General features: G+C 37.8%; 1 protein-coding gene and 1 long non-coding RNA gene across 2 annotated transcripts; both read right to left on the reverse strand.

Moving 5' to 3' along the window:
* Positions 1-413: 413 nt before the first annotated feature.
* Positions 414-25,412, reverse strand: LOC136280472 (mitogen-activated protein kinase kinase kinase 2-like). The gene is made up of 19 exons (XM_066165727.1): positions 25,257-25,412; positions 23,282-23,340; positions 22,324-22,401; positions 20,886-20,973; positions 19,700-19,737; positions 16,336-16,405; positions 14,952-14,962; positions 11,789-11,834; positions 10,930-10,940; positions 10,406-10,448; positions 9,772-9,830; positions 7,129-7,221; positions 6,833-6,958; positions 5,298-5,427; positions 4,935-5,005; positions 2,829-2,932; positions 2,341-2,505; positions 2,193-2,268; positions 414-1,573 (listed from the first exon to the last, which is right to left on the reverse strand). The coding sequence occupies exons 2-18, from the start codon at positions 23,327-23,329 to the stop codon at positions 2,217-2,219; spliced, it is 1,233 nt and encodes a 410-aa protein (XP_066021824.1). The 5' UTR covers positions 23,330-23,340; positions 25,257-25,412; the 3' UTR covers positions 414-1,573; positions 2,193-2,216.
* On the reverse strand, positions 12,385-13,590 carry LOC136280474 (uncharacterized). Its single transcript, XR_010717253.1, has 3 exons — positions 13,571-13,590; positions 13,058-13,103; positions 12,385-12,469 (listed from the first exon to the last, which is right to left on the reverse strand). It is a non-coding gene; the product is annotated as an uncharacterized lncRNA (long non-coding RNA).
* Positions 25,413-26,692: the final 1,280 nt, after the last annotated feature.

Consider the following 26,692-nt stretch of genomic DNA (forward strand, 5'->3'; position numbering starts at 1 on the left):
CGCCAGATTTAAAGGCGCTCCGTGACAACAGAGTGCTTCCAATACGTCAAAACGGCCGTATAGTGTTGCCATTGCCACAGGTGTCTTTCCCATGCAGTCTTGCGTAGACATGTCGGCCCCATTCTCCAAAAGAATCTTAACACACGCGGCAGATTGGGCAAAATGCAGAGGCGTCATACAGGGGACTGAGCACGTGCTAGAAATAAACGAACCGGAAGTGATTTCATCTGATTTCGTACTCCATACGGCTTCTTTGTTGTTGACGTTTGCCCCGTGACAGCCATTTTACGACAGCGATGTTATCATATTCCACGGCTATTCTGAGTGGCGTGACAGGAAGCCCGTGAAGTGAGGTCCTGAGGCTCGCCAGAAAGTTGACGTCTATCAGTCCTAACATTTACATGTAAGATCTTATTAGGTCATCTCCTATTTCATATCGCAATGAATCATCTTTATATCATTACGACTGCACGGCTCTAAAGGCTCAATGATACGTCGCGTCCCGCTCTGGCGAACTCATCACTGGAAATGAAACTTATAATTCTAAAACTGAGGCCATCAGAAGAAAATTTAAAAAAAGATTGAAATTGAAGACAGTAGTTTTTAAAATAAGAGAAGGGAAATTTTGATTTTGATTTTAAAATCGAAATCTGATTATTTTAATTAATTAGTTTACCACGCCGTACATTTGAAAAATCTAAATAAGAAACTATAACGAGTAATTAATCACAAAGTTCTCTTTTTTTCCCATCCGGTGCTCGTTCTTGGGAAGAGGTGATTTACAAGTTTACTCACCATATTTTGTCAAAACTGTCAAGCAGCGCACAGATCCTGCGAACGACGCAAACACAAAACGCGGACATAGCACTAGGTACTTTAGCAGAGCATTAAAAAAAGACGGGTGCCGCGTACGTAAGAACAGAGCGTATACAAGCAGTGTAAACAGTGGACATATCCTGCCGAGGAACTCTTGATCTTTTTAACTGCACTAAAAAATACAGACGCCTTGACGCTTTTTTCACTAATATGCTCGTTCAATGTAAGGTTGCTCGTAATGGTCAGACCTAGTAGTTTAGCACTAGACACCCTCTCTAGTTCATTACCATCTACTACAATAGGTGCAAACTGTGGCTTATCCTTTACAAAAGATATCCTGAGCTCCTTACATTTCTCGCCATTGAGGTGGACTCTATTCTGCGTAGACCACTCCGCAACCTTATGCGCAATCTCCAGGGTACAATTTCGGTTGCCCTTGGCAACGATTTCAGATACGGTCATATCGTCAACGTACTTCCGTACATTAGCTAAATTATCAACATATAAATCATCTATAAGTACAAGAAATGGTCATGGGTCTAAGTTTTTCCCTGAGGGACCCCGGAGGGCAATTATTCTGACAGATAGGAGGAAATTCACCAAACCTCTCCCATTTTTAAATTCCATCATTACATTAACAAGAGTTGCATCAAGCATAGTTGCAAAGAACTCTTATAAAACTACTTTCTTTTTGCTTTACTTTGATTACATTACATAGGCACATGGATCAGTCTTTGATTGGAACATCCGAGAAGCCCTGTCGAAATAACAAAAGGTGCCCTTAGTGCTGCGATTTACGTACAACCATTCAAAAGTTCGAAGTACAGAAGTCATAGAAAAGGAGCCTTTTAAAAGTTTCCTTTTGATTAGTTTTCGTTAAAAAAGGAAAATTTAGCCAGACAAATAAATAAATAAATAAATAGATAGATAAATAATGGATGAAAAGATATGAATGAAAATTGAAGAATGAAAATAAATTGATAAAAACGAACGAGTGAAGAAGAAATGAAGGATAGAATTTCCGAATATCAAATGAAAACGTGGTGTGAATGACACTGCACCAACTATATAATAAAAATTAACACATGGCCTGTGTAACTAGGGGTTGAATGCGTGCTTTTTAAAAACACCAAATGGCAGAAGGGGAACCAGTTGGCTATTTACAAGTATGGTGGAACTGTTGAGTTTGGAACAGTTAAAAAGCAAATCCAGACAACTGTGAATGCGTGTTTCGAACTTGGAACTTCCGCATTGCAAGTACTATGCAGTCACTCAGCCGCGCTTTCTCTACTGGCAAATCCTTTAGCCCACTAACAAGAAGTCAAATTCAAATTTTATATTCTTTTAAGAAAGTGAATGCTTCATCAGGCGCTTACCCCAAAAAGAATCCGAACGGCACTTCAAAAAAATTCATCCAGCAAATCTTTCGACTGTGGTCGTTCCTTAGGGTTCCTACAATTGAAGCAAGTATGAATAGTTCATCCTTACTACCTCTAACATTTCCATATACGTTTTTATACAAACCATGTCAAAGCAGCCGCAATAAGATCCTTTGTAGCTTTTGATGTATCCTTCGGCAACTTTGGTACCGTTGGCTCAGATCCAATACGGAAGATGGCCGCTGCTGGTTCGAGGTCACCCAGCGGAGGGCTTCCCGTCAACATTTCCACAACAGTACAACCGACACTCCTTTATAGGAAAGAAAGAAACCAACTCTTTGAGAACAGAAATGCATCTTAAACAATTATTTAAATAAACTTTAATCGTCGTACTCTCATGAAACTTGATCCTCTCTTTCATGAAATCAGATCCAGGGAAAGGGCTGATAGCCTCGACGTAGAGACAGTCATCGGCCGAATGGGAGGAACGCGAAGGAGCAGGTCTATCACAAGTAGTTAGACAGCTAACTTCGCAGTATTCCCACCTTATTCCCTTGCAGCACTCTCTCTCTCTGTGTCTCTCTCTATCATCTCTATGTGTGTTTTACTTATCATGAAGACAGTTAAACTTACCAAATGTCTACTTTTCTGCCGTATCCTTCTCCCCTGAATATTTCAGGTGCCATCCAGTAGGGAGTGCCGCAATAGGATAAAAGATTGGTTTTACTCCCAATTTTCTGGGTATGAATGAAAGAGATCAAGAATCTTTTATTTTTTTTCTGGCTGATTTGTTTTAAATTATGCTCTTACCACGTCGCCCTAGACCAATGACCCCACAGGTTAATATCAAAGACAGTTTCGGACGTTCCGGGTGGGGTTTGCAAGGAATTATGTGCAACATTTGAAATCGCCAAATTACGAGTAAACAAACAAGTTTTCCACTTCCAAATGTCAAATCAATGAAATACCGTTAATCACTTCCATGCTCACAAAGAGCAAAGCCCTATTTGGGGCGTGTTAAAATTTGTGAAGAATCTCTTCGTGTGATCGCATTATGGTTTTTCACGGGAATAGAATCCATACACAAGTTCTTATATCGGTTTATCGCGGCTTATAGTCTTCAGCCGTCTGTTTGTAAGGCTTAAGAAATGCATTGTCATGATATGTCTGATATTGCTCATGTGCATTTCGTGAGAATCCTATTCCTGCAAAATCAACCAAATGAAGTGCGCGTTCTGTTCGTATCTGGTCAATTCGCCACCATAACAAACTCGCCAGCGCAAAACTTGTTATGCACCACTGAAAGTCAATTATTTCGATATGTGTAGCCTGTGGCATGAAACGTACATTAAATGAAAGCTAAGATGTAGTATTGTATGGCGAAAAGGGAGAGGGACTCAGAAGTTGTGTGTAACCTCTAAAATATGGAACGTTAATTGTAAATGAAATAGAACTTGTTGATACCACTAAGATTATGATCAGCTTGCGTAAAGCGAAACCAGAGTGACTGTCACCGAGTGATATTCGCCAAGTGATTTTCGCCGATTTCTATGAAATCGTATGAAACTTACATCAAAAGGCTAAGAAGTACTAGCATATTGCGACAAAGAGCGCGCATAAATACAGCGAAGTTTACAGAAACAGACTTGGCGTCTTTTCTTTCTTTAAAGCAAAAAGAATGTCAACGTGATCTTCAACAAGAATTCTGTCCTGACAAACACAATTCTTAATCAAACCTAATGAGTATTATATCATATGAAAGTCTAGATTTTGAAAGTTGTCTCATTTTTCAGTTTTGATGATGCGAAATTGAGAGTGTGGGCGAAATTTTGCTGAAAGCGACTTGGCGTCCTCTAGGAGTCCCTGGAGGGCAAACTTTGATGTTCCCTCCGACGGCCGCGTTCGAATTTCTCGATCAATGTCGTTGTAGGAGGAAGTATAATCGTTAAAGGATCTTTCTCTGAATTTCTAAAATCTGACTTTTAGATTAGGGAGCACACCCTAAAGGTAGATCCTGAAATGCCAAACAAAATTTTGGCTGCTAAATTTTCCCAATTCTGAGGCGACGATCGATGAGTTAATCAGTGCTCAAATTGCCCAAAATGCGCTTCGAATTCCCTTCCTCTCACAAATTACTTTCTATAGGTTTAGTATCTTGACTGGCTTATGAAAATTGGGCGTTTGTAGTAAGATGTGAAAGCCAAAATAGTTACTGAATTATTATAACTTCTGTTTGTTTTTATTATTCGATTCAGATTTTAATTTGTTCGTTTTTTATTTTTCTTCTTTGTTAACTTTTGTTGGCTACTGAATTGACTTTTTTCGCATTTGGTGGTTTCTAAAGGAGCCATTTATTGAGAAAAATGTTTATTCATAAAAATTTGCTGTTAATGTTACAAGATACTACATCCTAGTTTTCATTTGATGTAAATTTCATGCGGTTCCTTAACATCGGCGAAAATCACCTAGCGAATATCATTCGGCGAAAATCACTCTGGTTTCGCTTTACGCAAAATGATTTTAATCTTCTTGATATCAACAAATTTTATTTCATTTAATGTGAGATTCACACGACAGGCTACGCATAACGAAAAACTCAAATCGCCACCGGTGGCGATTTGACTTTCAGTAGTGGCGAGTTTGCTGTGGTGGCGAATTGACCGTTAACCGTTCTGCCCGCAACAAACACGTCAGAGGATACAATTGATTGAAAGGATCCAAAATATCATAGAATTGTACCTGAATTATTTTTGATAGTCCGAAGTCTGCTAGTTTAACATTTCCATGTAAATCTAGAAGGACGTTTGATCCTAAGAATATATGAATGAATCAATTAGAGATTAATGAAGACTTCAGGTAATGCACAACATACGGCAATTGACATGAGAGCAAAGTTTACCCCCGCTGAAGTGATTAATATCGGTATTAGGCATCACTGGATATTCTCTCCCTGAACTTTTATTGTGAATTGAGTACTTGAATTGTGTGGGGATAATTTCAAAGACGATTGCAAATGAAGACCACGTATGAGGAAGAAGACAAAAACTGGCATCTCAGACAATTATTTGCATGATAGCTAATCGATGTCTTTATCTACTGCACCTTTGATGTCCCTATGAATAATTTCTTTTGAATGCAGAAAAGATACTCCTTCCAACATTTGCATGGCGTACTTTCTAGACTCCTCTTCAGAGAGAACTTTTTCCTCCTTTATGCGATCAGTCAATGATCCCTAACAATAACATCAAACAATATTTAGCGTGCTTAACGCCAAAATGTCGGTATTTTTCATGTAGATTAAATAAACAATAGCATGCATTTAGTGCGAAATTGTGCTCGTATACTTGTCCTTATCTGTTCCTTGAAGAGAACAGTTTTCCGAGAGCGAAGCTCGAGGAAAACTATGAGCTTTAAGGAACTTTTATTGTCCAAGGACAAACGTACGAGCATAATTTCGCGTCAGATGGAGGCTACTGTGTCTATCATCCTATGTAATATTTTTGCAGCGCGGAGGACTTAATGTTCACGAAAAGTTTAACTTTCACTGACTGGGATGTTCACTTTTCAGTGTTCGCTGGTACGACTTCATAAACAAACAAATATGTCCCTTCTCTGTAAAAACACTAAAACACTGTCTTATCTTGAATTTTATTCTTAACTCCGACTTTAGGGACTCACTTAGAGAATATTATCCGATTTTCTTTGTTTTCGGTGGGGCATGTTAGGTAACGTGACGTTTTGAGACCAAACGCGCTCGGGCAAAAATATCTCATAGATTACAATTCACAACTATTCATCAAAGTGGAGGTGGCTGGTGGTGGATATTTACCGGGCCGCTAGCTACAGACACAGTGGTAAATAATTGCTTTAGTACATTCAGGAGATTATTGGCAATTTATAATCCATCGGTATAAACTAAATCAGTGAGATAATATCAGATGGTACCATAAGAAATAATTCAACTCATTGATTCCAGCAACGATTAAAATATTTTCGGGCGCAAATCCCGCGAACTTGCGAATATACTTTGCGAATATCAAAGTATATTCGGAGTTTGAGAAGCCGATCAGAGCTTCCCTCCAACGCTATCCATTCTTTTAGTATATACTAATACTTGATCGTTGGATAATGCAACATGAATTCAAGAGATATGAGCTATGAAGACGAGTTAAACCGAAAGTGTTTTTGAATATTCCGTTTGTTCTAACAAATTTAAGTTGGGAAGATCTATCTATATTTTGGGGCGTTTTTAATAAAATAATTATTCCACTCGCGCTTGTTGGATATGAGTTGATTATAGCCAACTTGACCCTGTGGGCCTCGTTGGCTATCTGTCATCTCACATCCAACGTACAATCGAGGAGTGATTGCTAAATATATTTACAATAATAATGATGTTAACTAAGGTAGATTAAAGAAATATAGAATCAGAAAAAGTCAATGTTCATTAACCAGAAGTCACTTACAGAAAGCGTTATCAGCTGTATCCTAAGCTATAGTAAAACTTAAGTTTATTTTGATCTCAGTAACGCCCCTCATCTCAATTAATATCCATCAAGACTTAAGAACACTCAAAGGGTTATTGCAATCATTCATGAACTTCAGAGGCATTTAATGTTGCTCTTCTTTAAACTTACCCCTATCATCAATTCCATAAATAGATGAAGATGATCGTCTTTCTCTTCGCTTTCATAATAGGCCACAACTCGGTCGTGAGTGATGTCTTTCAAAATACTGATTTCATTTAAGAGTACCTCCACTTCCTGGAATCTCAAAGAAGTAAAATTTTCAAGATAAATGAATTCTTCGTAAATCCGAAGAGAAGGATCATTTTAATTAATAGACAAATTTTTTGATGCAGCAGTAAACCGTACAGCTAAAATCTGATTTATTCTTGAAATAAAACATTTACATCAAAGGGTATAAGACTAACCTTTTGCGATTGAATGTATTGAGGCTCTATCTTGACTATTTTTACAGCACACGAGCCTTTATAGTTTCCACTTGAAAAATAACACTCATACACCTAAAAAAATTGCCCAGATTAAATCGATGGTTGTTGCCGTTTTCAGAAATAAAATCGACTACCTTAGAAGGAGATACACAACCTTCTCTACTCTACAAACAGTGTTCTCTTCGCAAAAAGAATGAAGTGTGCCTACGGCGGGGTCATCCTGTAAGAGAACAAGTCTGTTCTCTGTTGGAGTTGTTGCAACGTGGTACGTGACTTCCTCACTTAATTCTGTAGAAATAATATTGTAAGATTTCTTCGAACTTTATTACCGATGACTAGGAATAACTTTAAATTTGCCCCAAATCTTTCAAATTTTTTTATGTTATATTCCATTAAATAATATATAGATTTAGCCAATTTTAAAAGCGGAGCTCCAGTTAGTTTATTTTCCAGCCCTTAATTATAATAAAAACTGTAATTAAAGTCTTCAGCACTGGCTGTAGAAGAGTTTCTTCAAGGAGATTTAGGACCAGTCCGGGGGGGCGAGGCTTTTTTTATCTTCAGTTGAAAGTGACATTTCGGAACAAGCGAGGCGGTAAATAGCAACAGAGGAACCAAACAAAGGTTTGTAAACATGCCGAGCACCATAATTTACGTTACTATAGAGACGAAAATCCTCACAGAGAAAACGTAATTGACAGTCCGAGTTTTGAAGGTTTTTTCGCTTGGTTAGATTGCAGGCTTACGTACGGCAATAAGAATTAAACACAGTAACACTCGTAAAGAAAGTATAGTTTCGTGTTCAAAAAGAGAATAAAACAGGAATGATGAAAGATATGGCCAACTGGCACAATTGTTAGAATTCATGCTGATAAAGAATCATGCTGACGTCCATCGCGACTGGCTCATCATGACGACCTCCGGTCATCGCAGTGAAGAAGCCTCAGAAATTACATCGGCCGCCCTTCGAGTGATCAACTAGGAGCTTGCTCTAACATCCTTTCCGATGCGTCGAGTGGATGGCCGCCTCAGTCACAGTAGGCGAGTTTTACGGCGCTGTCATCCCGAGAAGTCTTTATGTTCCAGTGAATTCAGCTGTCGTTCATTTATAAAGCACAAGCCTTCAACAGTTTGTTTCCTAATTGTCATGTGAAAAAACCTGCCTGTTTTTATGAGCTTCGATTCGGCCGGATTTCACTGAACAAGTCTTTCAGTTTCTATATTAGAGATTTAAAAATCTTCTCAGGCATATCCAGACCATTCTCTAGCCTTCGAGGACCAGTAATTTCAAGCATTACTGAGTTATTGGGATGTGTTTGAAGGAAGTAGTTGACTAAGGAATGATAGGTCAATCAGAATGCGACCAACAAGCTATAAACTGTCAGAGCCATGCACATGCTTCACTTTGTAATTTCTAATTACATCGTCGTCATACTTCTTTGCCTCCTCCCTGTCAGCTCTTTAAGCAAATAAATCTTTCCCTATTTGTTTATATAAACAAAATATTTAAATATTGATTTCACGTATACGTATATGGAAGATGTGGCCAAAATAAAGTTACAGTTCGTTAAAAGGAAAATTTAATAAGCGTCCCCATTTCGGCCGAAATTTCAAATAGGCGCCCGGGCGCTTGTTCGAGGAAATACGGTATTTAATCATTGTTGACCAAGCGTGAGGTCAAGATTGGCTGGATATTGGACAAGTTCATTTTTGCATTTTTACGGACCGAGACAAAGTAGAGGTCCATAAAAACACACGCAAAAAAAAAAGAACGGGGTTAAAATCAAGCCATCTTGACCAAACAAGCTTGGTCAATAAAGGATTTATTGTACAGCAAAAAGGTTTCGCTTCAATTTTAATAGAATCAATAATGACTTATCGAATTTCGAGCAACAGTTTCTGTAGCACAATAAACTCACGAAACTCGTTCATGCCTTTTTTGTTTGGACTGTCCTCTACCGCTAAAACTCTCTGACTAACATTTCAAAAAATTTCCAAACTTGTTAGTGCATCCCGGGCAGTTTTTCCTTTCTTGCGCGGTATCAAAACGGGAAAGCGCAAGATGGGCTCGTCTTGCCCGCGCGGGTAGCCAATCGGAACGCAGTATTCACTTCATATTGCCCACGGGTGCTGCCTGCCATATGGTAACCGGTGATATTCCCCAATTTTCAAACCTTTCCGTCAATCACGATAAAAGCCTGCCTTTCAAATGTATTCAAGATGAGACAATGTTTTGTGATCGTTACAGAAGAAGAGATATATTTGTGTTTTCTTTAATTCGTAACAGAGAACATTGACAAGGGAACAAGCAAACAACAGGCTGATCGTTAACATTAATAATTGTTTCACGCGCTGCAAAAATATTGAAGGATAAGAAACAAAGTAGCCTTGTTACTGTAATCTAGATACCGTGATTCTAACCTCCGCTAAGTTAGAACTAACTTGAGCTCGGTGTTGATTTAATAATAGGGCTACTCTTTAAAATTACTCAGTTTCAATGAGAAGCACATTTTATCCAAAGATTGTAGTCAAGTCTCACAAAATGTTGAGTACAATCCTGTTATTTTCTGGCATTTATTTACTTTTACGTCAAATCCTTGATTACAATTTAAGTTAACGTACCTTGCCAAAAGCTCCGGCTCCAATACATTTGCCCAATGTCCACTCCCGAAAAGGATGGTCTACAAGGAAAGTTGTGAATGTGTTCAGTTGTTGGGTTTCTGAATAGACAACAATTTATACGAAAAAACTTTCAGGACTGACTATTTATGCGCCATATCTATGTTTTTAGTTATTACCAACAATCCAAGACAAGATGGCGGATATCCCTCATTATGCAGGCTTTTCCATTTAAAAATGGCTGCCGCTTAGTAAGGCTTGTGTAAGATCATAACTTTTAAGCCGGGTAGCAGCGTTCGTGATAAATTTGTGAAAAAAGTGGTGTTCTAGCAATGATAATCAAACCTCAGTACATTCACCATTACCAAAATTTAAGGCATCTTTCAGGGTTTTAAGCGGGGAAATACAACTCCCAAGATAGGTAGGGCAGAAGCGGTAAGTAATTGATAACTTTTATGTAAGTTTTTGGGAAGTAAAAACGTATTTGTGGCAAAATTTTGCTCCAAATATGACAGGTAAGTAGGCTCAATGCTGCATATGGAAAATATGAAAACAAAGAAATGTCTACATATTTAGATGGACTTACTAATGGACTAAACAGCTGAGGAGAAAAAAATAAACACTTGACGACGCTAACCTCCAGAGAAATGATATTTAGCTTCCAGCGACCATGAAGTCCCCTGGAAGAAAACGTTTGCATAACGATATCAAATTTCACTTTGAAGCTAAACGGTTGACAGTGCCAGCATTATACTTAGAATATAATCTTCATTCTGAGAAATGTTAATGCTATGATAAACGAGAGGCATTAAAGAACACTTTCTAAATTTGATCTGACTTGCTGGCCACTGAATAAAAAGATCGCGTTAAGCCTTCTACTACTTTTTAAATTGAGGAGACTAGTCTATAAAAGCAGAATCGGATATCGAACAGGAAATTCCATGGTTCCATTGCCAGAATTTAACCAGTCACAATTGGTTACTTTTTCCTGATGATTGGCTTGGTTAAAACCAATTCTATTCAGCTATCGCTCACTCGATTTTGCTGGAGAAATTCTAAAACTTATTTATGACACTATTTTGCTTTAAGTTATTGAGTACCAAAAAAAAAAGAAACAGAAACAAAAAAAAAATCAGACCTACAGTTAAGCATTTTCCTTACCCTGGGCGACTCTGATAAAGGGACGGAAGCATAACCGAAGCATGAAAGAAAGAAGAAAATCAATACCATTAAAATGAATATGACCCCTCCTCGCCAACATTCAGTGCTATAAACTAGTGTAAGTAATTGTGACTTCTCATAGATAAACTTCACTCTATTGATGATCTTCCTATGAAGTTTTAGAACAAATAGATTATCAATCAATGTTTCTAATTTTTGCGTCGAGGTTTCTTAAAGAACGCTTTTCATTAACGTTAGCCTTGAAGGGCGTAAGTCACTCTTTGAGACTGCGAACTAAGTTCTTCCATTTTGACACTTAAAAGCGTGAAATCACTATTCTTCGACCTCGACTAATCGACAAGAGGCAGAGAGCGACGTCGTAAAAGCCAACAGATCACAAAGTGTTTTGGTCACGGGCCGTTGAGAATGATGCGAAGTTTAAACAACTTAATATATAGACAATCAACACTTGATGACACTAAAGAAAGCAAAGTCTCTTTGCTAAAACAAACTTATTCACAATTCTTCTTTTAATATCTTGGACTCAGAGTACTCAGTGACGGATGATAAACTGAGTTCCCTTTCTTCTAGTGTAGAATTAAAATATTTCTCCCTCACCTCTTCAAAAGACTATGTGCCAACACCAATAGCAAGGTAAAGGAAGGGTAAGGAATAGCAAAGTTTACACAAGTTCGATTGCACGTTATAAGCCCATGGCCGCGACATGTTCTCAATCGTGGCTTATAGGCATAACAGTTCTTTTGACATGTAGGTCAAAACAATAAAGCGAAAAATCTAGATGGACATACTGATGGACTAAACAGCCATGGAGAGAAAATAAACACTCGATGACGCTAACCTTCAGAGAAATTATATTTAGTTTCCAGTGACTGTAACGAAATCCTCTGAAAGAAAACGTTTGCATGAGGATACCAAATTTCACTTTGAAGCTAAACAGTTGACAGTGCCAGCATTATACTTAGAATATAATCTTCATTCTAAGAAATGTTAATGCCACGATAAACGAGAGACATTAAAGAACACTTTCTAAATTTGATCTGACCAGCTGGCCACAGAATAAAGGCCTACTCTGGGACCTCAAGTCGCCATCACTTTAGGGGACTTTGGGCGATTTAAGGCGACTTAAGGCGACTTTAGCAAAATTGGCACCAAAAATAATGCGACTTTAGGCGATTTAAGGCGACTTAAGGTCTCAGAGTAGGCCTGAATAGGAAGATCACGTTAAGCCTTGTGCTACTTTTTGAATTGAGGAGACTAGGACAGAATCGCAAAACGAACAGGAAATTCCATGGTTCCACTGCAGAATTTAACCAGTCACAATTGGTTACTTTTTCCTGATGATTGGCTTGGTTAAAACCAATTCTATTCAGCTATCGCTCACTCGATTTTGCTGGAGAAATTCTAAAACTTATTTATGACACTATTTTGCTTTAAGTTATTGAGTACCAAAAAAAAAAGGAACAGAAATAAAAACAAAAATCAAACCTACAGTTAAGCATTTTCCTTACCCTGGGCGCCTCTGATAAAGGGACGGAAGCATAACCGAAGCATGAAAGAAAGAAGAAAATCAATACCATTAAGATGAATATGACCCCTCCTCGCCAACATTCAGTGCTATAAACTAGTGTAAGTAATTGTGACTTCTCATAGATAAACTTCACTCTATTGATGATCTTCCTATGAATTTTTTAGAACAAATAGATTACAATCAACACTTGATGGCACTAAAGAAAGCAAAGTCTCTTTGCTAAAACAAACTTATTCACAATTCTTCTTTTAATATCTTGGACTCAGAGTACTCAGTGACGGATGATAAACTGAGTTCCCTTTCTTCTAGTGTAGAATTAAAATATTTCTCCCTCACCTCTTCAAAAGACTATGTGCCAACACCAATAGCAAGGTAAAGGAAGGGTAAGGAATAGCAAAGTTTACACAGGTTCGATTGCATGTTATAAGCCCATGGCCACGACATGTTCTCAATCGTGGCTTATAGGCATAACAGTTCTTTTGACATGTAGGTCAAAACAATAAAGCGCACATATCTAGATGGACATACGGATGGACTAATCGGCTGAGGAGAAGAAAATAGACACTTGATAACGCTAACCTTTAGAGAAATGATATTTAGCTTCCAGTGACCGTAACGAAGTCCTCTGAAAGAAAACGTATGCATAAGAATACCAAATTTCACTTTGAAGCTGAACGGTTGACAGTGCCAGCATTATACTTAGAATATGATCTTCATTCTGAGAAATGTTAATGCCTCGATAAACGAGAGACATTAAAGAACACTTTCTTAATTTGATCTGACTAGCTGGCCACTGATTAAGAAGATCACGTTAAGCCTTGTGCTACTTTTTGAATTGAGGAGACTAGAGCAGAATCGCAAAACGAACAGGAAATTCCATGGTTCCATTGCCAGAATTTAACCAGTCACAATTGGTTACTTTTTCCTGATGATTGGCTTGGATAAAACCAATTCTATTCAGCTATCGCTCACTCGATTTTGCTGGAGAAATTCTAAAACTTATTTATGACACTATTTTGCTTTAAGTTAATGAGTACCAAAAAAAAAAGAAAAAAAACCAAAATCAAACCTACAGTTAAGCATTTTCCTTACCCTGGACGACTCTGATTCAGGGACGGAAGCATAACCGAAGCATGAAAGAAAGAAGAAAATCAATACCATTAAGATGAATATGACCCCTCCTCGCCAACATTCAGTGCTATAAACTAGTGTAAGTAATTGTGACTTCTCATAGATAAACTTCACTCTATTGATGATCTTCCTATGAAGTTTTAGAACAAATAGATTATCAATCAATGTTTTTAATTTTTGCGTCGAGGTTTCTTAAACAACGCTTTTCATTAACGTTAGCCTTTAGGGGCGTAAGTCACTCTTTAAGACTGCGTACTAAGTTCTTCCATTTTGACACTTAAAAGCGTGAAATCACTATTCTTCGACCTCGACTAATCGACAAGAGGCAGAGAGCGACGTCGTAAAAGCTAACAGATCACAAAGTGTTTTGGTCACGGGCTGTTGAGAATGATGCGAAGTTTAAACAACTTAATATATAGACAATCAACACTTGATGACACTAAAGAAAGCAAAGTCTCTTTGCTAAAACAAACTTATTCACAATTCTTCTTTTAATATCTTGGACTCAGAGTACTCAGTGACGGATGATAAACTGAGTTCCCTTTCTTCTAGTGTAGAATTAAAATATTTCTCCCTCACCTCTTCAAAAGACTATGTGCCAACACCAATAGCAAGGTAAAGGAAGGGTAAGGAATAGCAAAGTTTACACAGGTTCGATTGCACGTTATAAGCCCATGGCCACGACATGTTCTCAATCGTGGCTTATAGGCATAACAGTTCTTTTGACATGTAGGTCAAAACAATAAAGCGCACATATCTAGATGGACATACGGATGGACTAATCGGCTGAGGAGAAGAAAATAGACACTTGATAACGCTAACCTTTAGAGAAATGATATTTAGCTCCCAGTGACCGTAACGAAGTCCTCTGAAAGAAAACGTATGCATAAGAATACCAAATTTCACTTTGAAGCTGAACGGTTGACAGTGCCAGCATTATACTTAGAATAGGATCTTCATTCTGAGAAATGTTAATGCCACGATAAACGAGAGACATTAAAGAACACTTTCTTAATTTGATCTGACTAGCTGGCCACTGATTAAGAAGATCACGTTAAGCCTTGTGCTACTTTTTGAATTGAGGAGACTAGAGCAGAATCGCAAAACGAACAGGAAATTCCATGGTTCCATTGCCAGAATTTAACCAGTCACAATTGGTTACTTTTTCCTGATGATTGGCTTGGTTAAAACCAATTCTATTCAGCTATCGCTCACTCGATTTTGCTGGAGAAATTCTAAAACTTATTTATGACACTATTTTGCTTTAAGTTATTGAGTACCAAAAAAAAAAGAAACAGAAATAAAAACAAAAATCAAACCTACAGTTAAGCATTTTCCTTACCCTGGGCGACTCTGATAAAGGGACGGAAGCATAACCGAAGCATGAAAGAAAGAAGAAAATCAATACCATTAAGATGAATATGACCCCTCCTTGCCAACATTCAGTGCTATAAACTAGTGTAAGTAATTGTGACTTCTCATAGATAAACTTCACTCTATTGATGATCTTCCTATGAAGTTTTAGAACAAATAGATTATCAATCAATGTTTTTAATTTTTGCGTCGAGGTTTCTTAAAGAACGCTTTTCATTAACGTTATCCTTAAAGAGCCTTAGCCACTCTTTGAGATTGCGCATTACGTTCTTCCATTTTGATACTTAAAAGAGCAACGTCGTAAGAGCCAACCGATCACGAGGTGTTTTGCTCACGCACTGTTGGGAATGATGTGAGGTTTAAACAACTCAATGTGTAGACACTATTTGCTCTGATCTTTTTCTCAATAGATTTTAGGGCTTTCCCTCTCGATAAAGACACGGTCTGAAGGTTATGTTCTGCCTGTCTAGGGCAAGCATAAGAAATTGATTATATGGCAGCTCTCACGAGTTTTATCGGCAAATCGACAGAACACAAAAATATCAGCTTTCTAGGAAGGACAGGTTTATTCAAAGGAATCCTTAAAGACATTCAAAAGGTCAGGCTGAAAAGAACAAAGTTTTTACAAGACGCAGGAGTTCGATGTTACCAAGAAGTTGAATGCCGGATGTGCAAGCGAAGACGTCTAATACACCGTTGTTTTGGTAACATATTTCAATGACACTCGCACCTTATTAAAAAACAACCAAGGAATTTTTTAGGCAATCGTTTCACGAAGTGTAAAATAGAAGTATTCGTAAAATATTCATTCCAAAACAACACCAAAGACTTTTCCTTAATGTACTTTTGTATGAGAGCTTTTGGAGGTGGCAAAATCCCAAGATTAAACGGATTTTTTGAAACTGGACGGCAAAGGTTACCAACGGCCTGTTGTCACTATTTCCTTCGTTTTAAATGCGCATGCGTGAATCGTGACTTAGCCGCTTTAAGAAATATCTCGAAGACAATAAGGTACCCGAACTTCAGTCTTCATTTTGAGTTTTGGACAAACGCCATTCAGTAACACATGATAAGTTTCTATTTGCTTTTCATATGAAATTTAGTTCGCATTTCGCCTTCACCTCATCAGAAAAATTTTGCACCGATAAGACTCGAAGAAGAGTTAGGAAAATCACTGTCGTACAAGTTCAATCAGTGCACGGTGTGAGCCCATGGCCACGAAATGTCACTAACAGTAGTTTATGGGTATATCAGTACTTGTGACGATTAGGATGTTATCTAGTTGTATCAAGATCGATATATGGACAGCTGAGAAGGAAAAAAAAGAAAAATAACCATTCGCTAACGCTTACCTTCAGAGAAAGAAGAGTTAGACCTCCCTAGATCTAGGGCTGGAAATTTGCGCTGTAATATTGAGCTACCCTGTGAAAAAAGTCTTAAATTACTATTTGGTTGTCGTATATCTTCCAGAGTTTCTGCGCACGCGTTTCGATTGTATTATCATGCCCCGACAATCTAAAAACAGCGGTCATGTTGGATTTTCAAGCCACGCGTTGAGGCCAAGGTCCAGATGTTTCTGTATATTTTCAGCTCTGTTTCGTTCCCTTTGTTGTGTATATATTATGTGTTATTTCGTACCTTCAGCTGACACCAGGTTGCATAAGCAATAAGAGTAATGCCGAATGTGTATTTGATTATTATGTACGTGCTGATAAACAGCACAAATTCTGATTGGTCGAAGGAGTTTTCTCACAAATGAGAAGTAATTGTGTGACCGATCACAGGCCGCAGGCGGTATTTTCCATCAGTGAAAACAATCGTATCGGTTTTCCTGCCTTCCGTGGCGCTGCAGCTCGCCAAAATGAATGAAAGTGAATTTTAGCAACGTTCGCTACTTTCTCAGAAAAATGTAAAAGTATTCAAAGCGTAACCAATTTTTCCGTGGTATCTGAACAAAAGCAGGTAAGAATGTCTCGTACTTTGAATAACGTCTCGTACTTGGAGTAACGAAAGAGAGGTTGGAGAAAACGTCATTTGTAAAAAAGAGCTGTTTCATGTGATCAGGAATTTAGTAGGTTACCACTAAACATGTTAAGACACAGAAAACTAATATTCTACAAATGTTTCTCATGGTCCTTGGTTGTCTCTAACTATATTATATACATGCTGAGATTCACTCCAAGGGAAATTGTCTCTTAAAATGATAAACAGCACAAATTCTGATCGGTCCAACAGTTTTTCTCACAAGTGAGAAGTACCGATCACAGGCCGCAGGCGATATTTTTCACCAGTGAAAACAATCTTATCGGTTTTCCTGCCTTTAGTGGCACTGCAGTACGCCAAAATGATTGAAAGTGAATTTTAGAAACGTTCGCTGCTTTCCAAGAAAAAAAGCAAAAGTGTTCAAAGCATAACCAATTATTCGGTGGTACCTAAACAAAAGCAGGTGAAATGTCTCGTACTTTGAATAAAGTAACAAAAGAGAGCTTGGAGAAAACGTCATTTAGAAAAAGGGGTGTTTCATGTGATCAGGAACTTAGTAAGGTACCACTAAACAAGTTAAGAGAGGATGTCAGCATCCATCGCACAAATTTGAAATATTGTGGCAAGTCGCCCAAAATTTCATTTCACTCCTACTTTCATGTTTTGTAGCCCAATATGTCCTAATGACGGTGGTGTAGTTTTTTTGTGAAAATATATTTTAGTTTTTGAGAAATTATTTTTTTCGTTCGATCGCTCAAATACGCAAATTTTCACCGTGAATATTACCTGAGTTGTGTGACCTCATGTAACGAATAACCTTGACCTCAGGTATTTCGGTCAACATAATCCTTTGTTTTATTATCTAAACTTGATCCCTTGTCATTACTGGAGCTGGCAAAGTAATATTTATTTTTTGGAAAATATTTTGTCCGACATAACAATGACCGATATGACAGAATCTACTGAGCTTCGAGCTTTTAAAAGACAAAAGGATGGTTAAAAAGTCACTGAAAAAATTTCCTTGTGTATTTGTGTTGTTCTATCTTGAGACGAACTCAAAGTCCAGCAAAATTTACTTGCTAGCGACTATGAAATATGCATGGTATGCCTTCTTGTCGTCACCGTTTACTGCCATTAATCACTACAATTTGTTAAAAAATCTACCATAACACTCTAGGTTATGATTTTATTAGCTGTTTCGATTATTTTATAACGCCTGGGTATTACTTTTTGACAGGAGCCCAGGTTTTGCGTTGTGTTTTCCCCTCCTCTATTTACATCATAAGCTAATCACGAAATAATTCCTACTGACATAAATGAATATTTACCCTGTATATAAATTTTTGTTTATGTTGAATTGAAAATATTAGAATATTTGCCTTTTGTGGTAACTGATCGTTGTTTCAGTGGTAGCGAAGCAGTTAAAAGTGGGTTGTTGCATCAACACTTTTGAAATTTACAGTATTTCGACAGGAGAGCAAAGCGTGATGCTCTGGGAATAAAAACTTTTAGGAGCCTTTTAATTACATGATATCGGAATGAGTTTTGTTCAAGAATGCCACATAACACTAGAGTAAAGTTTATCCGAAACGAGTCATTTCTGAATGGGTTTATAGGGGTTTTCACTCCAGAACGAAACATTCATTCTTGTACCTGTATAATATAAACGCGGTACGACTCTTATGTCTGTATGAATCCTCTTTAGGAGCGAGGGAAACATAGAAAAAGACAGAACAGGACATAAATAATTGTTTTTACAGGCTAAGTTATCTTGCATGTAAACGCGGTGTGAAATTCATTTCGTTCCGGAACGAAACTCATTTCGGAATTATGTAAAAGGTAACTTAGGGACGGAACATTAGATTTTTGAGGTGGGGGGCGACTGAGGCAAATCATTTTTTTTTTCACTGGGGGGCAAATCTTTGTTTTAAGGTGCTGACTGGGGTGGAGAAGGCGATCGGAAATGGGTAAGGATGCTTGTCGTAACTTTTAGGGGTAAAAAAAACCAGAGACCTAGCTGGTACGTTTTAGGGTGTTCTTCGCTCAATAAAATACCTGAAATAAGCATGACGATTTTAATGATATGACTTGAGCCTCTAGAGCACATCGATCAAGGAATTTTTATTTTGGGGATTTTTCAATTTTTTTGCTTTTGAATTGGTACTTTTTAGGGGTAGACATCAATTGTTGCCACTCCCACACAGATAAGACTCAGGTACTTTTTATTATTTTATAAGGGTCGTTTTCGAAATTTCCGGCGCACACCCCCGCCCTCTTACGTAAAAGTGTCCTCGGGGGTGATGATACGTGCAGCACACTTGAAATTTAGCAAGGACAAATTTTGATGTGATTTTGAGTGAAGAGAACCAAGTTTTATCAGCGTCTAATAGCTTGTGCGGAAGGGCCTTACCATCGTGTGCATAATTACGCATCCCGCCAAACGGCGGGAAGCCAACAAAGTGTTCAGACATTAGTATAGAAAACTCCGCCTCTGTCTGGGTTTTTGGTAGCCTATTGACCAATTCCCAATCGAGACTTAAGTCTGACGGGACGCGTAATTTTGCTCACGGTGGTAAGTATGAATTTTCCAGATATCTTGAGTATTATGTGTGATACACGCTTGTCAATTCCCCTATCGGCTTTTGGAATTGACTTAACCTTACATTATTGAGTTCCAAAAAGCAAACAAACAAACTAACAAAAACCAAACCCACAGTCAAGCGTTCTCCTTACATTGCGTATCAATGGTGGTAGGATGCAATCATGAAGGTCTGGAAGAAAGAAAAAATCAAAATGCAATATCATTAAAATTGTAAGATACCTCCTCGCCAACATTCACTGAGTGCTATCAACTAGTGTAAGTAATTATGACACCTCATAGAAAAAATCAGCCCATTGATAATCTTCGTATGAAGTCTTAGACCAAATGAGTTATCAATCAATGTCTTTTAATTTTTTTACGTTGAGGTTTCTTAAACAAAGCTTTTCATTAACGTTATCCTTAAAGTGCCATAGTCACTATTTGAGATTGCGCATTGAGTTCTTCCATTTTAACACTTATAAGGGTGAAATCATTATTGTTCGGCCTAAAATAACAAGAGGCAGAGAGCGACGTCGTAAGAGCAAACCGATCACAAAGTGTTTTTCTTATGTGCTGTTGAGAATGATGCGAGGTTTAAACAACTAAATATGCAGACAATATCTGCTCTGATCTTTTTCTGATCTTTTTTTGATAGTCTGGGGGTTATGTTCTGCCTGTCTAGAGCAAGCGTAAAAAATTGATTATAAGCCAGCTCTCACGAGCTTTATCGGAAAATCGACAGAACACAAAAATATCAGCTTTCTAGGAAGGTAGGTTTATTCAAATTCATCTTTAAAAAAGGCATTCAAAAGGTCAGGCTGAAAAGAACAAATTTTTTACAAAACGCAGGAGTTCGATGCCAGCAAGGCGTTGAATCCCGGGTGTGCAAGCGAAGAAGTCCAATACATCGTTGTTAAGGTGATATATTTCAATAACACTCGCGTCTTGTTAAAAACGACCAAGGAATTTTTGAAGCAATTGTTTCACGAAATATAAAATAGAAGTATTAGTAAAATATTAATTCCAAAACCAAATACGTATCCTAAATACCACGCAGTAACGCATGATAAGTTTCTATTTGTTTTTCATGTAGAATTTAGCTCACATTTCACCTTCACCTCATCAAAAAATTAAGCGCTGACAAGACTCGAAGAAGAGTTAGGAAAATCACTGTCGTGCATATTCAATCTGAGAGTACGGTTTGAGCCCATGGCCACGAAATGTCATCAACAGTAGGTTAAGGGTACATCAGTACTTGTGACGAATAGGATGTTATCCTCTTGTATTAACATTGATATATGAAGGACAAAAGTAAAATAACTATTCACTAACGCTTACCTAAAGAAGAAAGAGAGTTGGACTCGAACTTCCACTTCCATAAGTTTACAGCCCCAACTTCGTCGCGTCCAAAGTCTTTTTGGACACCCTGTGGAAAAGCCCAAGTCTGAAATTACCATTTGGTCGTCGTATATCTTCCAAAGAGGCTATTCCAGAGTTTCTGTGTATGCGTTTCAATTTTATTATCACGCTCCGACAATCTAAAAAACAGCCGTCATGTTGGATTTTCAAGCCACGCGTTTAGGCTAAGGTGCAAGTTACTTCTTTACTTTTATGGCTTTTGCAATTATTATTCCATATATTTTTTTAATGCGCCGCTTAGTATATTTCCAGCTTAGTATATTTAGTATAGTATATACTAATATATATACACTCAGTATATTTCCAGTTACTTATTCTTTATTGTGTGTTATTTCGTACCTTCGCATGTTGTTTACTCCGGGTATCACGAGCAATAACAGCAATGCCAAATGTGTTTGAAAAATACGACATATTCGATCATTATATACATGCTGAGATTCACTCCAAGGGAAATTGTCTCTCAAAATAATAAACAGCACAAATTCTGATTGGTCGAGCAGTTTTTTCACACAAGTGGGAAGTAATCGTCTGACCAATCATAAGCCGAAGGCGAAATTTTTCACCAGTGAAAAAAATCGTATCGGTTTTCCTGCCTTTAGTGGCGCTGCAGCTTGCCAAAATGAATGAAAGTGAATTTTAGCAAAGCTCGCTGCTTTCTTAAAAAAATTGTAAAGGGATTCAAAGTATAACCCAATTATCCCGTGGTATCTGAACAAAAGCAGGTGAAAATGTCTCGTACTTTGAATAAAGTAACGAAACAGAGCTTGAAGAAAACGTCATTTAAAAAAAAGAGCTGTTTCATGTGATCAGGAACTTAGTAAGGTACCACTAAACAAGTCAAAACGTCGGTCACAGAAAAACAGAAAGCTGATATTTTGCGAATGTTTCCCATGGTCCTTCGTTGTCTCTAACTGATGAGACACATGGCCTGATTTAATTATATTCTCTATCGATATTTAAAACAACATGCCATTGGAGCCTCAGGATGCTCGAATTTCATGTCTGGCCCCCAAAATAAGTCGGAAAATAAACAGTTAGTTTACTCAGGGAGGGGTGAGAGACGGACTATGACTACGCAGGAAGGGGTGGGAGGTGGTTGTAATAGTAAACGCTACTGGTCAATGGAGCTTTTACTCGATCATACAAATTATTTTAATCGACTTTTCGACTGACTTTTTTTATACCAAAATTTCTGCGCAGGGCGGTAAAAAAGTGATGAGAATAAAGAAAAATATTAATTGGGGATAATTAGTTGTTCCGATTCTAAATTCTCTAAGCTAACATTACAAGAATTGTATAGTTGACAGTAAGGAAAATTACAAATTTGATCTGGGAGCTAAAGGGTTGACAAAAATACCTCTTCCTTTTTTAATGCTTCAATCTTTTCTTTTTCTTTTCTCTTAATTTTGTCCTCTTTTTCTCTACTACTAGATTCCTAAGAGAATGAGAGAGTCATAAAAGCATTTTAGAAAGGTTGAATATTACTTATTTACTATCGCGTCTACGATTCTCCACTGTTGGGTTATGCGCCTGACTTTTGAGCAGAATTGTGCACCATCAGTTGCTTCACGTTTGCCTTTGTGTATACAGTATATACCGGTAGTTACTAAATTTTTCTACCTTCCTTTTGTCATTGACCTTAGCAGACGAGATCACGGAATTTTCGGTCCTTAGCCCTTAAATTAGCAGCATAGAATTCATATGTGCTATCACAAAAAAAGTCACACTTAACTTAGAATTTTGATCGCCCAAAGAAATGGTACACTCGTGAAACATTACGAAAAGTGGGAATCTTTCATTCCCGTACTAGTGTGAGCAACTCCCCTTTCTACCATTCTACCATTAGTTTTAATGTAATAAGCCTAGTTTATTAAACGTTCTACTTCCCTGCTCTCCGTAGTATTACGTACTAAAGAGTTTTTGCAATGTTAGCAATGTAGTGATGTTTAGTTTGGTAAGTAATGTTACTTTTAGAAGATTGCCTAGTTAAAGTCGTGTAAATAAAATAAGTGCTGTAAGTATTGTTGCTACTGTAAGTAGTACTAGTTTTTGAAAGTAAAGTTTGTTATTGTAAAGTAATGTGAGAACGTAAGAAATGTCATTAATGTTAGTATTATAAGTAATGTATATCAGTAACAATTTTCAAATAGTACTAACATTCAAATAAAAATTAAAAACAAAAAAAACACATACCAATAAGAAAGAGAAAATTAGAGGACCATTATTTCTCCTGTTCTATTTCTTATTCTTAGATAGCTGTTAACAAACATGAAAAAAAAAGTTTATATAAAATATGCAGATTTAATTTGGATTACCTTGCGAATCCTAGACTTCCTCATCTTCTTTCTCAGCTTAGACAACATCTTTAAACTGTCTTTTTGGGAATTAAAGAAAATAATATCCTCAATATACTGAATTACTTTAGGGATATTTGAAATATGCAAAAAGAGACTTCCTTACAAAGGATATTCACTAAAATATTAGGAAAGAACAAGCGATTATAATTGGCAAAAATTAAGATATCAGAACTGAAAATGAACCCGACTTGAAGCGGCAGTATACGCAGAAATAGCGAATACGTATCGTATGTCATCTTGTAAATAACCTTCTTCAAGCGGTATGTAAATCCAAATTCACTGCAAGCATTGATTGAAATTCAAATTACTCCCCATTCGAACCTAGACTACTGAATTTTCCTTGCATCGTTGCAATTTCATGAGTTTCAGGCAGTCAAGAAAATAATCTACATTTCCTTTTGGATGAAGGAGCACGGATATAAAGATTTTCTGGACGGGCGAACGGACGAGAGGATAACATATTTTGAGACACCGATTAGGCCACCCCACCGCAGGGGCAAAGACGAATGACATCATAGTCACGCTATTAAGATAACGCGCATTGGCGAGGATGACCAGAAGGAAGTTCTGAACTTTATGTTAGATCACCGTGTGATAAAATAAGTTGCAATATTTGGGGCAAGAACAATGCATCGTGTCTCTGGAAACATCCTCACGTACGAACAGGATAAAAATTTTCTATTATGGGTAACGAATGAGGGGTTGCAGGGAGGAAACAGTAACGCGATGAATGTTCATTCATCTTTCACTTTACAAGGCTAGAGTAAAGCATTGGGTTATGAGCTGCAATCGTTTGAAAACACAATAAAAATGAAGAGAAGGCTATTTGGTGAAATTGTACTATTAGCAAGCTCAAGCCGAAGCTTAGGGCATCCGAGGACTCGAAGGTTTGGAAAACAAGCGAACAAGCAACTTAATGCACATACCTACATTAAGGTTAATAAATAATTCTAGGAAACCAAATTGATGGTTTCAGTAAGGTTTCTAACAATTTCAAGGAAAACAGTAAAAATCAAAATGTATTCGGATCCCAGAATATTCCATATTCTCATTCTTCATTACAAGACAAAAGAAATGGGAACACAGCCTCCTGACGCAGTTGTATTCAAAGCTGTGTGTTAGTAACCATTTTACAGGCCGTGGAAATAGTTTTGCAAGCTTATGGAATCCTCGTTTAAAAAAGATGGTGTTTTGTGCCTAAGTGGCTTGTTCAATCATAAAAGATTTCGAACATCATTAATCGAAATGTTTTCAAGATAGTTAGGTCGAGTCTTTCGCTCCTGACATCTGGAAGTCGACTCGAAGGCAACTTGAGCACCGCGTAACGATCATAATAAATGAAAGACAATGGTTCAGTTACACAGATTTTTTCAGCTAGCTTATGTGAGTTGAAGAGAGTTGATTTGCCCGTATCTCAATACGAAGAGATCTAGTCAAGAGCCAAACCAAGACGTTAGAAATGGCGGTGGCCGACGCGAATATGTAAAAAATATGAAAGGCATTAAAGTCGCTCGGCATATTCAGGGACCCTTCGAGATTTTTCAGCTAACCATTATAAACCCCAAAATTCCATTTAGACCTTTTCGCTAGAATCAAATTTTCTACTTCGAGTTAAAGGGTGATTCAGTTCCTTCAAGATTAAGCAGTTATTGACTCGTGTGTTGATTGCCTGATCAATTCGACTATAAGCATCATTTGGGGAATATTTATCATTGCATTCGCGGCTTTTTTTTGAAAACTTTAAATAAATTAAAACGAAAATGACAAGTGAACGCAAATTTGAAAACTGATGGTTGCGAAAATCATTGATCTAAATGTTTTCAAGATAGTTAAGTCGAGTCTTTCGCTCCTGACATCTGGAAGTCGACTCGAAGGCAACTTGAGCATCGCGTAACGATCATAATAAATGAAAGACAATGGTTCAGTTACACACCTTCAGATTTTTTCAGTTAGCGTCTGTGAGATGAAAAGAGTTGATTTGCCCGTATCTCAATACGAAGAGATCTACTCAAGAGCCAAACCAAGACGTTAGAAATGGCGGTTGCCGAAGCGAATATGTAATTACAAAATTCGCTATTAATACCAATGCCATACGCATTAGCCATGTACCCAGTCAAGCGACAAATCGTGAGTCACCCTCCCATCTGCTAAGTCACACGATATTCGTTCTCGTTCCCATACCCTTTCGTGTTTCTCAAAGTCAAACGATTCTCATTCAATGATGAGCGTTGGAGGGCCTGTTGCATTTATGACATGCGGCAGAAAAAAAAGTCTGAATTTATCGGAACTGAGCTTCACCAGCAGCCCATTACTTAGTTCGGGGTAATTGTGGACCATTTTTTGGACCATTTTATAAGGGGAAGCACACCATTTGTACTGAGGGAAGGGTGGGAGGCAGAGTGTTATTGCTCGGGGAGGGGTGAGAGATGGACTATTACTGCGCAGGGAGGGGTGGGAGGTGGTTGTAATAATAAACACTACTGGTTAATGGAACTTTTATTCGATCGCACAAACTATTTTAATCGGCTTTTCGGCAGACGTTTTGTATGTCAAAATTTTAGCGCTGGGCCGGGGCGTTTCTTAATTTTTTTGTCATGCGAAAGCGAAACTGCTACGTAAACACTGGACTTCTTGCCGACGGAAAATATCGGAAAGCAACAGTAGTCACCATAGTTCCACTTCGAAGGTTTCGTGGGTTTTTACGCAAGAAGTGATCGGCAGCGGCGCAGGCAAATTGGAAAACAAACCTAGGAGAGTCGCAAGGAATACTTGGTCGCGATTTCCGGTGTCTGTGATTAACTCCTTTGTTTGCGAAACAGATGAAATCGATATTTGCGCTTTCCCATTTTGCAAGTACAGCAGTGTTTTTGGTCGATTCGGGAACATGGACTCCTCTTCGAAATCGTTCGCTGATGATTTTATATAATAAAGGTATAAACTTTGAAATTGCTTGTGAATTTTATATCCTGCCAGGTTAAGGGCTAAGGACCGGAAATTCCGTGATCTCGTTTGATAAGATCGATGACAGAAGGAAGATAGATAAATTTAGTAATTACATACTGCATACACAGGGGGAACTGATGGTGCACTAGTTGATGCAAAAGGCGCATAACTTAACAGTGGAGGATCGTAAACGCGATATTTTGGATAAAAATTAAAGTCCAGTGTTTACGATGCAGTTTCGCTTTCGCATGACAAAAAAAATTAAGAAACACCGCGGCCCAGCGCTAAAAGTCTGACATACAAAAAGTCAGTGGAAAAACCAATTAAAATCATTTGTACGATCGAGTAAAAGCTCCATTAACCAGTAGTGTTTACTATTACAACCACCTCCCACCCCTCCCTGCGTAGTAGTCGCAATAGTCCGTA

Source organism: Pocillopora verrucosa, chromosome 4, assembly GCF_036669915.1.
Source record: "Pocillopora verrucosa isolate sample1 chromosome 4, ASM3666991v2, whole genome shotgun sequence".
NCBI lineage: Eukaryota > Metazoa > Cnidaria > Anthozoa > Scleractinia > Pocilloporidae > Pocillopora > Pocillopora verrucosa.

Coding starts and splice junctions, on each gene's coding strand:
- LOC136280472 (XM_066165727.1), bottom strand. CDS start 23,329: ATGTTGTCTAAGCTGAGAAAGAAGATGAGGAAGTCTAGGATTCGCAAG. Junction 20,974..22,323: donor AAGCATTAAAAAAGGAAGAG/GTATTTTTGTCA, acceptor GCTTTTCCACAG/GGTGTCCAAAAAGACTTTGG. Junction 5,006..5,297: donor TATTCATAGGGACATCAAAG/GTGCAGTAGATA, acceptor ATATATTCTTAG/GATCAAACGTCCTTCTAGAT.